The sequence below is a fragment of the Gymnodraco acuticeps genome, unplaced genomic scaffold (genome assembly GCF_902827175.1).
Source record: "Gymnodraco acuticeps unplaced genomic scaffold, fGymAcu1.1, whole genome shotgun sequence".
NCBI classification, from domain to species: Eukaryota; Metazoa; Chordata; class Actinopteri; order Perciformes; family Bathydraconidae; genus Gymnodraco; species Gymnodraco acuticeps.
Window position 1 is genome coordinate 72,956 of NW_022991007.1, and position 14,255 is coordinate 87,210.

General features: G+C 40.1%; 2 protein-coding genes across 5 annotated transcripts in view; both read left to right on the forward strand.

Annotated features, from left to right (window-relative positions):
* The first annotated feature begins 1,947 nt into the window (after positions 1–1,947).
* On the forward strand, positions 1,948–6,238 carry ciao2b (cytosolic iron-sulfur assembly component 2B). 2 transcript variants are annotated; one of them, XR_004570978.1, is made up of 6 exons: positions 1,948–2,214; positions 3,213–3,292; positions 3,525–3,650; positions 3,812–3,857; positions 5,744–6,058; positions 6,109–6,238. XR_004570978.1 is itself a non-coding variant. In XM_034236185.1 (5 exons), exons 1-5 carry the CDS (start codon positions 2,088–2,090, stop codon positions 5,842–5,844), a joined length of 480 nt encoding a protein of 159 aa, XP_034092076.1. In that variant the 5' UTR covers positions 1,948–2,087; the 3' UTR covers positions 5,845–6,238. The 2 variants fall into 2 exon arrangements, 1 of the variants encoding a protein (XP_034092076.1); XM_034236185.1 differs by having other exon boundaries at positions 5,744–6,238.
* Positions 6,239–8,504: 2,266 nt separating this feature from the next.
* Positions 8,505–14,255, forward strand: part of wipf1b (WAS/WASL interacting protein family, member 1b) — a 39,481-nt gene continuing 33,730 nt past the window's right edge. The window contains exon 1 of one of the 3 annotated variants that reach the window (XM_034236181.1): positions 8,505–8,642. The gene's annotated coding sequence lies outside the window, so the exon portion shown is untranslated. Of the gene's footprint in view, positions 8,648–14,255 lie in introns of all 3 variants that reach the window. The other 2 variants (XM_034236183.1, XM_034236182.1) reach the window with 2 other exon arrangements.

A 14,255-nucleotide genomic window follows, 5' to 3' on the forward strand; every position in this document is an offset into this window, starting at 1 on the left:
ACACCTGACTATTCCCTGTGTTTTTTTTTATATTTCTGTTGTACATTTTTGTCTTTTCTTTCTGTTGTTGCAGTTTCTGTTATTGTAGTGTGCTTTTATTACATGTACAGCACTTTGGCTCGACCAAAAATCGTTTTTAAATGTGCTCTATAAATAAAACTTGATTTAATTTGATTGGTCAACTGCTTAGAGAAATCCTGCCCCTTAGCCTATCGCAGAATGTGTTTGAGCGCTAGCCAATAGCAGCATGGGTGTTACGTCACTATCGCTTTCTACAAAAAATGTATAGAGGGCAGAGCATAATAAGTTACTTAAAGAAAGTTATAAACAGAAAAATAACAGTTTATATCAAATTTAAGAAAGCTCAAAAGTACAAAAAGTACAAATCTAGCAGGAGCAACAGTCATGCATGCACAGTTAGCATATGAGCCCTATAAAGAAATTAACATACATGGACATCAGGTGTACAGCTCGGGGCCAATAGTTGAAGATAAAGATGTGGTTCTATATACATAGGGGCTCCACTGTGTGCTGAACACTTAGAACATGCAGAATTAATTATCTAACACACACAGAGCATGACAGCTGCAGGACAGTCTCCACACACAGTCAGCTGTTAGGAATACTAAAGACTAGTTTAAATGCATGTTTTGTTGAAGCAATCCCTCTCTCACTAGCCACAAGCATTGTTCATTTTCCACAAATGTTTTGACTTCAAACTGGTGATCACATTGTTTTTCCTCAGGAGGACGAGATGTCATGTCAAACTATGAAACGCTCACTAGGACTCTTGACTGCGTGCTGCAGCTAAATCTGGTTTGTTATTCTGGCTGTGCTCAGCATTTATCCGAGGATCTTGTTTGTGTCTTTTCTGCAGCATGGGGACATATTTCTTAAAATTGTACAGTGTCATATTAAAATGCATGAGGATCAAGTGGTACCACATGACGTTGTTATAAATAATAACTGAAATCCTTCAAATAGTCAAGAGAGAGGAGAAACACACCATCTTAGCTCAACAAATGTGACTACAGTAAGCATATTTTCACATGATGTTATCTTATATAAAAGCCATCTTTCATAACACAGTAAAGTGGGATTGTGAATCTTAAGGTTGCCCGTCCAAATGGCAACAATTAGGGAAACAGGTTGCCCTTTCCTCGGCTGCTGCCCTTCTGCATGATATTTACATTACAGAGTGCCAGGTGTCAGCAGCCATATGCAGCCTCATTATATAGCATGCACATTTTTTGAAAAGGTGAACATGTTGAGATGAAGATTTCATATCGACCAGCAGTAGATCTCCAGCAGCTCATTACAATTATGCATCAGTAAAAATCAGCATATTTTAAGAAACTGGGAGTGAAGGTTAGCATTTATTATTCGTTTATTTTCAGCATACTGCAGACTAGACACACTTTACTGTATATGGTGTTGCTGCTGAGGGATAAAATAATCAGGTTCTGCCATCTGCAGGACAAACAGGAAGTCACAACCAGACATTAAAGGGACATTTTACCCCATAAGGTTTAGCATTCGTTCAAGACATCACATTGTATGACTAAACAATTTGACACAAAAAGGCATCTCACAAAAATAAAGACATGTAAAAATAGGAAACGGAAAGAAAGCAGTTACACAGTGGGTGCCAGCCCAATACATACAATCCACTCTCTCAGTATAAGTACATACAGTAGTACATACAGTACATACATAATACACTTAGATAATTTGATGCAAAGCACTTTTCTAGCAATATGCTAAAATATAGAAAGTATCTAAAAATGGCTTCAGAATGTAGGACTTTTACTTGGTAATGGGGTATTTTTTTGTATTGTATTTCTACTTTTTTAAGTTAAGGATCGAAGTAATTCTTTGTTTGAATTATATTTATTATTTTATTGTATTTATTTCGTGAAGGGTGTTCGGTGCACTGTCACTTTAAGACTTTCTCTCTCGCACTTTCGGACCTTATCGCTTTCCGTAGTTTCCGGAAGTGTGCTGCTGTAGTATGTTGTGATTTTCCTACGCCGCTGCTTCTCCTCAACATATTTATTGTTTACCTCGGACTAAAATAACCTCTCAAAATGTCTGGAGGAACCACTCTGGAGAACGCTAACCCGGTGATCTTCCAGCGGTCCGGAGAGAGGCTTCTGGCGGACACAGACGCGGATGAAGACGTCCATGATCCCATCGACGATAGAGAGATCTTCGATATCCTGTTTAAATTCTGCTCTGGTTCAGACTGGTTTCACACCTGACAGATTGCACATTGCTATAAATTGCATTATCAAATCAGACTTTAGAGATAAAGAGACGTGTATTTGTGTATAATGTTATATTAGCCGTTGCATCATTTCTAAGATGATCGCTACAGGGAAAAGTGCAATACTGTAAGTAGCCCAACAAAGTGTGTCAAAGTGATGGAATTACTATATTTCATTTAAGTATTATTAAGATGCAAACCCATTTATTTAAATATAAATAATAGATCAATTAAGTACATAAAGTAGTCATCATGCATGTATGACCCATTTCGGAATTGTTCCTATTATATTATTTGGTTATTATTATAACAAGTGTGTACATAACTTTAATTCTGCAGCTAGCTTATGTTAAATGATATGTTTAAATTGTATATCTTTGGTTATCTATACAGCTAGTAGGAAGCTTGTGAGTTTCCCCCGGGGAATCATTAAACTCTGACTAATATACAGTATTATATCATTATTTATTTGTTGATTATATTATTATTATTGATTTGAATCTTTAAAGTAAAAAATTGCAAATGACTGTAGCAGAGTACAAATGTAAGAGAATAGAAGTATAATGGAGCAGAAAAAGGAACCGAAATAGACGTTAAATTACCTCAAAATGTCTTATGTAATGTACTTCCCCTCACTGCATATCATGTCTAGTATAATGTACTACATCGTAAGCCATATACCTTTTTTGAAAATAAGTTTTGTTTAACAATATTAACCTGATCATTTGACCACCAGAAGTAATCAACAATTTGAAACTGTCATCATTACCCTAATCTAGTTTTTTCAGACATTTCATTAATGCTTTAATAATACATAGACACAGTGATATTAACAGTCTTCCATAATACAGTGAAATAATAACATAATGACTCTATTACGGTCCAACACCCCAACGCAGAGTTTGTGTTTTTATCGTGTTGTTTTGAATTCCTTAACTAAAGCTACATCTGATCAGATCCATCAACGACCCGGAGCATCCTCTATCTCTGGAGGAACTCAACGTGTTGGAGCAAGTCCGAGTCAAGGTAGGCGTCTTTAGATGGGTTTTTTATGGTTAACTATGAACGGCCGAAAAGCAAGATAATCTAATTTAGTGAAGACAAAAGACACATTTCAGATACGTAATTCTTCACTGCAAAAAGGGTTAACTAACTACTGCTACTACTACTACTACCTACTTCCTTAACAATTAAAAGGACATGTAATATGTTTAGTGTGTTGTTTCTGAAGTCCTTTTCTACCTTGTTTTTGTCTCAGGTTAATGATGCAGAGAGCAGTGTGGACGTCCAGTTCACTCCCACAATCCCCCACTGCAGCATGGCGACGCTCATCGGTCTGTCAATCAAAGTGAAGCTGCTACGCTCCCTGCCCGAAAGGTTCAAAGTACGTGTGTGTGTGTGTGTCAGTACTAGGATGCACATTTACCTCCCCCTCCTTTGATTCAGTCGTAGCTTACATAAACAACATGTCATACAATATGGGTTTTTATTGTTTTGTTTTAATTTTCCAGTCCAAACCGTGTGTGTTTTTATGTTTCTTCTTAGATTGATGTCAGCATTACACCCGGGACGCACGCCTCAGAGGAAGCAGGTACATTTTACCCAGAGACAGCAGGCATGATGGGATATGACGTGGCTTTTTAGCTTTTTCTTACTAAATAAAGCCACTTTCCTCAGTTAAGGAATGTAGTTTCAATCAATCAATGTTTATTCATATAGCCCAATATCACAAATGTTACATTTGTCTCAGTGGACTTCACAGTGTGTACAGAATATCAGTGTGACAATACGACACCCTCTGTCCTTAGACCCTCTGTCCTTAGACCCTCACATCGTACAAGGAAACACTTCCGGAGAAAACCCAGAGTTTAAAGGGAAACATGGGAGAAACCTCAGGGAGAGCAACAGAGGAGGGATCCCTCTAACAGGACGGACAGACGTGCAATAGATGCCGTGTGTAAATTGAAGAGATAATACATTTGCAACATAGGTAGACCAAATGTTTGGAAATGCATGTCAATAATGCTACGTTCACACCGGACGCGATGCGAATATTCGCTTCGCTCTAAACGCTCCTATCGCATCGCTCTAGTCGCTCGAGTTTCACCGCGGCTGCCAGCTGTGTTTACTCGCATCATTCAAACAAGACGCGCTAGCTCGGGAGCTACAACTACAACAAAATGAACATATTTTACCGTGATTAAATTGTAATACACGTTTCTAAATGATGCCGACGTAACAACATACTGATACCGGTTAGTAAAAACCATGAATTAATGCTTGACAAGTCTGCAGACAGACGGCAGGCGAAAAACCTTTTAAAATGCTTGTTTTCTGAATGGAGATTGGGTCGACCAGGCTAAGCTAACGTTGTATATGCTCACGCCACACTCATAAGAACGGCCTACAGACATAAATAAACCAGCGACTGTATTCGCCATGACACAGACAGTCTGTGGTTTGTTCTTGTTTAACTTTTGTACAGTTTCTGAACAGATATGAGGAGCTGTGATCTCTGTGTGCTAACTGCTAACAGCTAATGGCTGATGTTTTCTGGTTGAACGTCAGTGACCGCAGGCTGAGATCCTCACCGCTGATTGGCTTCCGCGAGAACGCGTCACGTGAGTTTGACGCCCGAGTTGAAAAAATTGAACTCTCGCATTTGACGCGGCCCCCTTCAATCGCCTCAATCGCGTGATTCGCGCCGCGTCCACCGCTTCATGCACGCCGTCGGAGCGAATTCGCGTCTGATCGCGTCTCTGCATTGACTTTACATGTAATCGTGCCCGCCCCCAAACATCGCATCGCGTCCGGTGTGAACGCAGCATAAGAAGATGAATCCACGAGGATGTCAACAATCCTGTGGGAGCCATCAGGGAAGTAGTTTGATGAAAGTCATGCAGGACCACATTGACAGGTTCAGCCACGACTCGAAATCCAGGACTCAGGACCAGCCACGACTCAGGATCCCGGCGTAGATAGACACCAAAAATAAATTTGGGGGAAGCTGGGTTATTCGGAACATGAGAGTACACAGGTACAGACAGAGAGAAGGAAGAAGTAAGTTTCTCACTCAATTTGTTACCAAACAAAAACAGAGATGGTTGTAACACGGCATCACATCATATCAGCAAACATTGGGGATAAACGTTATCTATAAACGAAAAAGCTTTGGGGTGAAAACACATACTTTTTATTTATTGACTTGGTTTGTCCATATTGTACGTGTACTGCTCAAAATGAGAATGAATGACTTTAAGGTAGTATAAGTATATAAAACAAAACCCAGTGCATATTAAAGGACAGCAAGGGCATACTTTAGCTACCTGGCTCAATAAATCCAGTTTAATAGGTCAATCAAATAATAAGGTGAATATAATCCCAGACAATAAATAAAAAATGTGTTATTAGACAATATTTCCAGTGTTATGACTTTATTGTCTGACGTGTAAGTGTCTTTTTCCTGATGTCCTGCAGTGAACAAGCAGCTGGCAGACAAAGAGAGAGTGGCAGCAGCGTTGGAGAACTCCTCTCTGCTGGAGGTGGTCAACCAGTGCCTCACCAACAAGAGCACCTGAGCAGCCAATCAGCTCTGTCCTCTCGTGCTTTCACCGACTCATCAGCCAATCGGGTTTGACGACACTGAGGCAGCAAATCAAAGTCCAGATCCTACAGAGTTCATTCATTAATCGGCCAACAGGAAACTCTTTTTGTGAGTGTGTACACCTGAAGGGAGAGCACACTGTTTATCATCATGCAGGATATTTTGGACACGGTTTATACTTTTATTTGTGGATTTTGTGGTGTTTTATATTATTAAATATGTATTCTAACATATGCAATGAATCTGTCTTATAACAGTATTTGGACCCAAGATCTGCCGCCACAATCCTCGTCTGTATATAATATCCATGCTTTTGGAATTTTATGATAATTGTACAGATCAGAAATAAAAATGAAATAATGAAGATACTTCTGTGTGTGTTTTTTCCCAATATGTGTTTATTTAGATTTACAAACAAACAACACACGCTCAAAATAAGATGTAGATGTCATGACTTTATCTTCTGATTTAATATAATATGTGAAAATTCACTTGAAAATCAGACAATATCAATAACATTGATGTATACCAATTATAATAATAACTTTATTTGTATAGTACCTTTCATGCAATAATGCAGCCCAAAGTGTAACAATGATATTAATATAACAAAGTTTGATCACAATACAAAAACCATGAAAAATTACACCAGTCAAGTGCGCCACAATCAAAAGCCATAACAATGAAATTATGTAAAAACATACAACGGGCTGTTTCTAGGGAAATCTAATTTAAATTATATTATATCAAGTGTAATTAATAGCATTTGAATCCAGCCGGGGATGTGTGTGTGTGTGTGTGTGTGTGTGTGTGTGTGTGTGTGTGTGTGTGTGTGTGTGTGTGTGTGTGTGTGTGTGTGTGTGTGTGTGTGTGTGTGGTGTGTGTGTGTGTGGTGTGTGTGTGTGTGGTGTGTGTGTGGTGTGTGTGTGTGTGTGTGTGTGTGTGTGTGTGTGTGTGTGTGTGTGTGCGTGTGTGTGAAGCCAGATAGGCTGTTCTGAGATTTCCACACAGGAAAACAGATTATTAAAATATCAGCGTTCATCCAGCAGGAGGCGCCTTCATCCTGTCTGCAATCTCAGAGGAGGAGGAGATCGATAATGAGATGTCCATCAGATCTGAGGAGGAAATCTGACCCCAGCAGAGTGGTCCAACATACTTGTCCACCCACTCTGTCTCGTAAACTTATGCAGCTAGGCTTTCCTTTAGGTATTTATTAACCAGATAAGACACTTATATTTCACACAGAAAGAGGGAAAGCAACACTGCCACAAATCTCTCTAACTGGATGTCAAAGTGATGTAAGGTTTACAGAAATAAGGACTGAGTTAGAATCATTATTCTCCCAAAAATGTCAGTTGTAATCATCATTGGTTGCCTCATAGAAACCTAGTACATTAAACAAAAGGAACAGAAATACATATTACCACACTTTGAACTCAAGTGTCTGTTGATTACACGTTTTTTTTTATTAAATATTTAATAGGAAACTCATTGTGTAATCTGGAAATACACATAGTTGGCAAAGAGGCTTATATAATCCAAATTCTGACCCCAAGTGTGCTATTTGGTTTCACTTAATGCATACTCTCAGAGATCCTAGCATGCACATAATAAAAGCAATAAAAGTGATATTTTAGGACTATTGATGACACCAGAAAACCATACAGTAGAAAAGCATTTTAAAACTATTGGCCTTTAAGCTTCTACATAACTATTATGAGGTTATTATTTAGCCTACTTATTGTATTTTTATATATGTCTTGCGGATAACGGATGTTGTTCCTTAGCCCAGACTAATAAAGTAGTCTTTCTTGTTCCACATCTGGAATCATTGCATCACTGCTAAAGCCCGGATAAGAGAGGCAGCCGCACAGCTGCACTAAACCCAACCCAGAGCCATTTGGAGTCAGAGTTCAGTCCACCAAAACAAGGAGGAGGAGAGAGGGAACAGGAAGCAGCTACTGCAGTTTAACCTCCTGACAAACACACTTAAAATACACTATATGTGTACTAAGTTACATTAACACATGCTGAGTCATTTAAAATAAGCTATTCTTTTTGTAGTAAATGTATCTGCCGTGTAATATAAAACAAGACAACAACAATGTTTATGATATAAATTAAAAACAAACTAATGTAATACATGAAACATCAGGTTGCGTATTACAATAACGTATATAAACCAAAGCAAGCAGACGAGCTACTTCTTAACTAATTGTTAGCCACTGTTATCTATCAAGCAAAACCTTAACCACCTCCTCTTATCTTTTGTACATTTTAGAGTAGAAAAATCATACATAGTGTTGTAAATATATTTTAAAAAACAATATCCAACTATAACAACTATAATTATAGTCAATACAATTATAATAATTATAATACATTAATGTATTCTCTATTTAATTGTTCATACAAATTAATAATAATTAAATGCACATATAGTCATGTAAAAAGAAGATACATGTTAGTGACGGTGGACTATAGCAAATGTATTGTCTAATTTGGTTTAAATAACAATCCGTTTTGTAAGAGGACACTGTTTAGAAACCTAAGTAACATTTCAACACACTGTACTGTAGTAACCCGACTTCCTCGCCTGGTGCTCAGCAGAGGCTGGACTGAACCCTGATTATGCATGGCTCTGGGTCGGTTTAGCTGTCTGCTGCCTGCCTGCCAGTCCTCTGCAGACTTCAGGCTGCACACAGCTCCTCCACAGCCAACATCAGCATATTGAAGAGGAAAACCCGTGCACAGCGTTTCATACTGACACAGGTACGGTAAGAACTCTTTATCTTTACGTCCGTGTGACTTTTCTGCTTATGTGCGAGTGTGGAAAATATCTCCAAGTGAAGCGGAAACCGTGAGACCCGAGATCGGTTCACAGGCAGAAAAATAAGTTGTCATCATCCTCCAGAAAGCAGCAGCTGGGACTGATTCCAGCAGGGATGGCGAATCAATTGAGAGGAGATGTTTACCTCGCTGTCTAAAGAAGCATTTAGTCGGGTTATTAAACCTCTGTCACACAGTACAGGGATCTGGCAGGGTTTGGGCAACAGGCCAAGCAAGGGCTGTGCTGTCTTCCACTTACAAATGATGCTCTTGTATTAGCAGTTTTCACAAACTAGTATGCTGTGAGGATGTAGGCAATATTAACATAAGGCATGTGTTTTGAGTTGTGCTGTTGCCAAGTTGAGAGCTGCAGAGAGAAGGAGCTGAGGGAACAGACTGCAGAGCTTTCACATGTTGAGTTTTCTTTTCAAAGAGCTTTGTAGGCAGTAGGAACCACTGGTTGGCACACACACACACACACACACACACACACACACGCTTCAGATGGAGATATCATTCACATCATTAAGTGGCATATCCAGCCATCTAAGGAAAAGGAATGTGTGTGTGTGTTTTGTCGCAACCGGCTTGACAGAATGCCATTTGGCTGCAGACAGTCTTATACAAGGACAACATAGACACACACTCACACACTCTTAAGGCTGAGCTACTTCTCTAAACATTTAGTTATACAAACTGCTTTGCATGGAGGAATTCAGCGTTAACACACTATTCCTATTGGGTGACACAGATTTACAAATATGTTCTTCTTCAGAGGCCTGTCTACTCATCTTCTTACATATCTAATACTGTAGTTGGCTCGTTTTAACCACCAATGGACTTTTAAAGTGAGAACATACCAGTGTGACTTTTCTTGATATTATGCAACTGTTCTTTTTTTGAAGGGTTCTCCTTTTGCAGACGTATAGTTCTGTAGGTGAGTGATGTTAAAGATGCTACATACAACGTCTAGTCCAGGGCTAAAATAGTAATCATAAGGTAAATAAGAATATCCTTTCTGATTGCGGTATCCTGTACTGTAAGACATTTTATATACAGTCATTTGTGTTTGTTTATATAAGGAATCCTCATTAGCAGATGTCTTCCTGAGATCAACACCTGACATACACTGCAATACACTTTACATGATAAACATTAATTGCATTAATACATTTAATTAAATGATATAGTTGTCTACAAGTCACACTATTTCTCAAACATGCATGCCTATGATGAGACAAAACTTAACACGCAATTTATTTCATGATATTTCCTAGTGGACCTCTTTGTTTAGTTCAGCATTTATGTTTGGATTTAGGAATTTACAGGTAGTCTTCTAGTGCCTGTCTACATGAAGAACAGTCAGTAGGACAATTTACAACTATGTGCACCTCTTAATAACAGAGCATGTCAACTAAATATCTCAATAGGTAGACTTTTGAAGCCACAGTGCAATCACAAGGACTTATGGGAATGTTGACTTACAGGTGTGACCCTGTTGACATTTGTGTGAGTTCAAGTAAAGTGAGTCTCTGTTGTTGGCCAATTTCTGGATTAGTTTCACATCTAGACATTTGGTTCTTCGATTTAAAAAATATGTATCCATTTAAAAATTAACAGAGAAGTTGGGAGCCACTGCCAAAAAGTCCTCAGAAGGTTTCACCGATTCTTATTCAGCCAATAACCATTTTAAATGAGTTTGGATTGCTATGAAAGGATCTGGACGGCTTATCAGAAGCAGTTTGGGGCGGAGTGTTTTTCTTAAGATCATTAAAGATACAAAAATATATAGAAAAACATTTAGAAATCCTTGATTTGTCCCGTTGTGTATATATAGCGTATTAGAGTTAGAAGAAAGCACATGCTAATACAATTAAGTACACGTACATAGTAGGATGTATAAATCGTACATGAGCATTGCATAACAGTAACACAGAGGAAGATACTGCCATCACCCATTTTTAAATTCAGTATGACTTCACTTTTTCCACAAGTAGTTAGCAAGTCATTTCACTTCATCTTGTGCCCGACTTGGTGACGATTTTGAAACCTATTTTAAGAGGATCTTCAAGCGATACATGGGATGGTTTTGTGGTGTTTTGTGAAAAGCAATGGTGGTTGCATTGACCCCAACATCCTGATCTCAGTCCACAAAAAGGTCCCTGTTTAAGCTATATGTTCATTAACATAAGGTTGTTTGAGATCCACTGTGAGCGGCCCTTATCGACCTCTTTTAAAAGGAATTAGATGCAATAACAAGGAGCCTATGTTTAGACTTGTGGTCGGCCTCTGTTTCTTCATATTTGGGGCTAAGCTAGTTCCTGTTGCTGGCTGTCACCCAGCAGAACTCTGTGCAGATGCTGTTTCAGTGATTATTGGATCTCATCTGGCTGTTTTGTTAGGGTTTCCTTTTAGAAAAAGAAAAAAAAAGTGTTGAGGTTTTGGTCGTTGCACAGCAGAGGAGGCTTGTTTACGACATCACGTTGGCCTCTGGTTGTGTGTGTCTCATTCATGAGCTTTGTCACAGAAACTAGTTTTAGTTCATTGTAGCTCCGAGTTCTTGGCATTCCTGAAAAGCTCAGTGGGACGAACCCAGCGTTGGTTAGGAAGTGAGGGGCTGGGTGACTATCAGCCACGTCTCCCACACGTGAACTCAAATATAACTCGTATGCATTAAGAACAGATGCAAATGTGAGAAGAGTTGACAAAATTTAGTGGTGTGTGTGTGTGTGTGTGTGTGTGAGGGGTGTGTGTGTGGTGTGTGGTGTGTGTGAGGTGTGTGTGTGTGTGTGTGTGTTGTGTGTAGTGTGTGTGTGTGTGTGTGTGTGTGTGGTGTGTGGTGTGTGTGTGTGTGTGTGTGTGTGTGTGTGTGTGTGTGTGTGTGTGTGTGTGTCGTGTGTGTGTGGTGTGTGTGTGCTGTGTGTGTGTGATGTGTGTGTGTGTGTGTGTCGTGTGTGTGTGTGTGTGTGTGTGTGTGGTGTGGTGTGTGTGTGTGTGTGTGTGTGTGTGTTGTGTGGTGTGTGTGTGTGTGTGTGTGTGTGTGTGTGTGTGTGTGTGTGTGTGTGTGTGTGTGTGTGTGTGTGTGTGTGTGTGTGTGTGTGTGTGTGTGTGTGTGTGGGGAAACATAAAGCAACACTGTGCGCACTCTGTTTCCTGTGTAGATCATGTGATCCTCTCATCTCTCTGTCCATACAGCACATAGACTCATGACCCTCTGCTTCATGTGTTGTCAGTGCATCAACACAGCCATCATTTAAACACAAACTATGTTTGTTAGAGAGTAGGTTTAAAGTGCTCAGTATCAGATGTACTCTTAAAACGATCATAATGCACTTTAGCACTACAGCTAATACATGAGGAAATGAAGGCTAAGCTAAAGTTATATTTCATTAATGTTAATGTACAGTATCATTCGTATTGAACACTAGTTGTGTCACTGATGCTTTTATCCGAACGACTTACACGGAGTGCCTTAAACCGTAAAGATACAAACAGAACTATCTATTTACTTGATATCAGCAAAAGCATTGTAAGTGCTGAGGCAATACTTTCAAATGGGCTAAAACCTTTAAGTGCAATTTATTTTATTTTATCTTCTGTCCAAGGTACAAGCGAAACAGGTGGGATTTCAGTTTTGCACATTACTTTCTGCCGCCCTGATATCAGTGGTGTCTCGGCATTTAAACGTTTGTGAATGTCTCAGAGTGTTAGAGTATTTGAAGGACATTGTGTGTCCTCTCAGCTCGGCCTTCTCTATATGAGTCATGCATGGTGTGATGCGTGATGTGTGATCACAAAGCAGCTGAAGTGAGTGAGTAGCCTGCAGGCGAGCGGCTCTACCGTTCATGTGACTGTGACACTGATGGACAGGATGGAGGGCGTAATGATCTCCTCCCTTATGACTTTTCTTTATAGAGTATTTTGAGACAGTCACTGATGTCATTTGGTAGCAAAGAGGAAATGTTGAAACCCAGCCCGGCCTCTCTTGCACCACCAGGCTGTAGTTCTGATACGGCTGGAGAATTAATAGGTCCCAGATTCAATGATATCTGATATTTCTGCCCTTGCAGATACACAATACACAATGAGTCAGTGTTTGAAACAGATGCTTCAACATGCTGAGGAGCTATAGACCTCCTTCTGTTGGCCTCACAATGCAAACTGTCACATCATACTTACAAACTACACAAAAATAGTTTAATATTTTAATTAAAGAAATACATTTAAAGAAATTCACTTGTCAGTTAAAGAGGCACTATAATTATTTTTGGGTTTTCCCTTTCCTGTAGTGTTTTGTATAGGTTTTAGTGCATGTAAATGGTCTGCAAAGGCTACAATCCCTGTGTTCCCTCCAATTCCGGGTCATTTCTGCTTCTAATAATCAATCATAACAAAATGGATTGATTCCAATCAACAGAAACTGCACATTACGAGTCTCATTTAAAGGTCCCATGTCATGGCCATTTCTACTGATCATAATTCCATTGTTGAGGTATACTAGAATAGATCTATATTGTGCAATTTTCCAAACTCACATTGGTTTCTCAAACAGCATCTCTGTATAGTATGTGTATTCACTCTCTGTCCTACACGGCTTGTTGGAGCTCCCCTCCCCCCTCTTTGAGCCCGCTGTGCTCTGATTGGTCAGCTCGCCCACTCTGTTCTGATGAGTCCACCACCGTTACAGCGGAACATCAGTGATTATGTTTTACAATGGCGTGAGCTGGGTTAATTTCCTGCTTGCTGCGTGGGGTCTGCGAGACTGCGAGACATCGTGAATGGCCGCGGGAAGGGGGGGGGGGGTGCTGAGGGGGGCTGCAGCACCCCCATCTGCGAGGCTCCACTAGCACCCGCACCCCCCCCAGCGCGTTGTGTGTGTGTGTGTGTGTGTGTGTGTGTGTGTGTGTGTGGTGTGTGTGTGTGTGTGTGTGTGTGTGTGTGTGGTGTGTGTGTGTGTGTGTGTGTGTGTGTGTGTGTGTGTGTGTGTGTGTGTGGGTGTGTGTGTGTGTGTGTGTGTGTGTGTGTGTGTGTGTGTTGTGTGTGTGTGTGGTGTGTGTGTGTGTGTTGTGTGTGTGTGTGTGTGTGTGTGTGTGTGTGTTGGTGTGTGTGTTGTGTGTGTGTGTGTGTGTGTGTGGTGTGTGTGTGTGTGTGTGTGTGTGTGTGGTGTGTGTGTGTGTGTGTGTGTTGTGTGTGTGTGTGTGTGTGTGTGTGTGTGTGTGTGTGTGTGTGTGTGTGTGTGTGTGACTCGCTCCACGGATTGGTCCATTTGGGTATGGTCACTGTACCCAGGAAGAAAACAATGTAAAAAGAGAAATCCCCAACGAGGCGTTCTGGGGCAGCAGACAGGTCTTCTCTGTGTTAGAGTTTTACTCGCTACAGGGTGTACTTTGAGGGTTTTTGACTCTGCAGACCGTTTATATGCAGAAAAAGCTACATAACACACAAGGGAACGGGTGATAACCAGAGAAGCATGACATGGGACCTTTAATTGCTACCCATCGCATTGCATTGAAACGAAAAGAGTTTCTGTTAATTTGCCCAACTTTAGGTATTTAC

What these genes read in the sequence shown, in the direction of transcription:
- ciao2b (XM_034236185.1), top strand. Translation starts at nt 2,088, where the DNA reads ATGTCTGGAGGAACCACTCTGGAGAACGCTAACCCGGTGATCTTCCAG. An exon ending in CGACGATAGAGAGATCTTCG is followed by an intron (nt 2,215 to 3,212) that starts ATATCCTGTTTA and finishes AACTAAAGCTAC; the next exon opens with ATCTGATCAGATCCATCAAC. An exon ending in GCACGCCTCAGAGGAAGCAG is followed by an intron (nt 3,858 to 5,743) that starts GTACATTTTACC and finishes GATGTCCTGCAG; the next exon opens with TGAACAAGCAGCTGGCAGAC.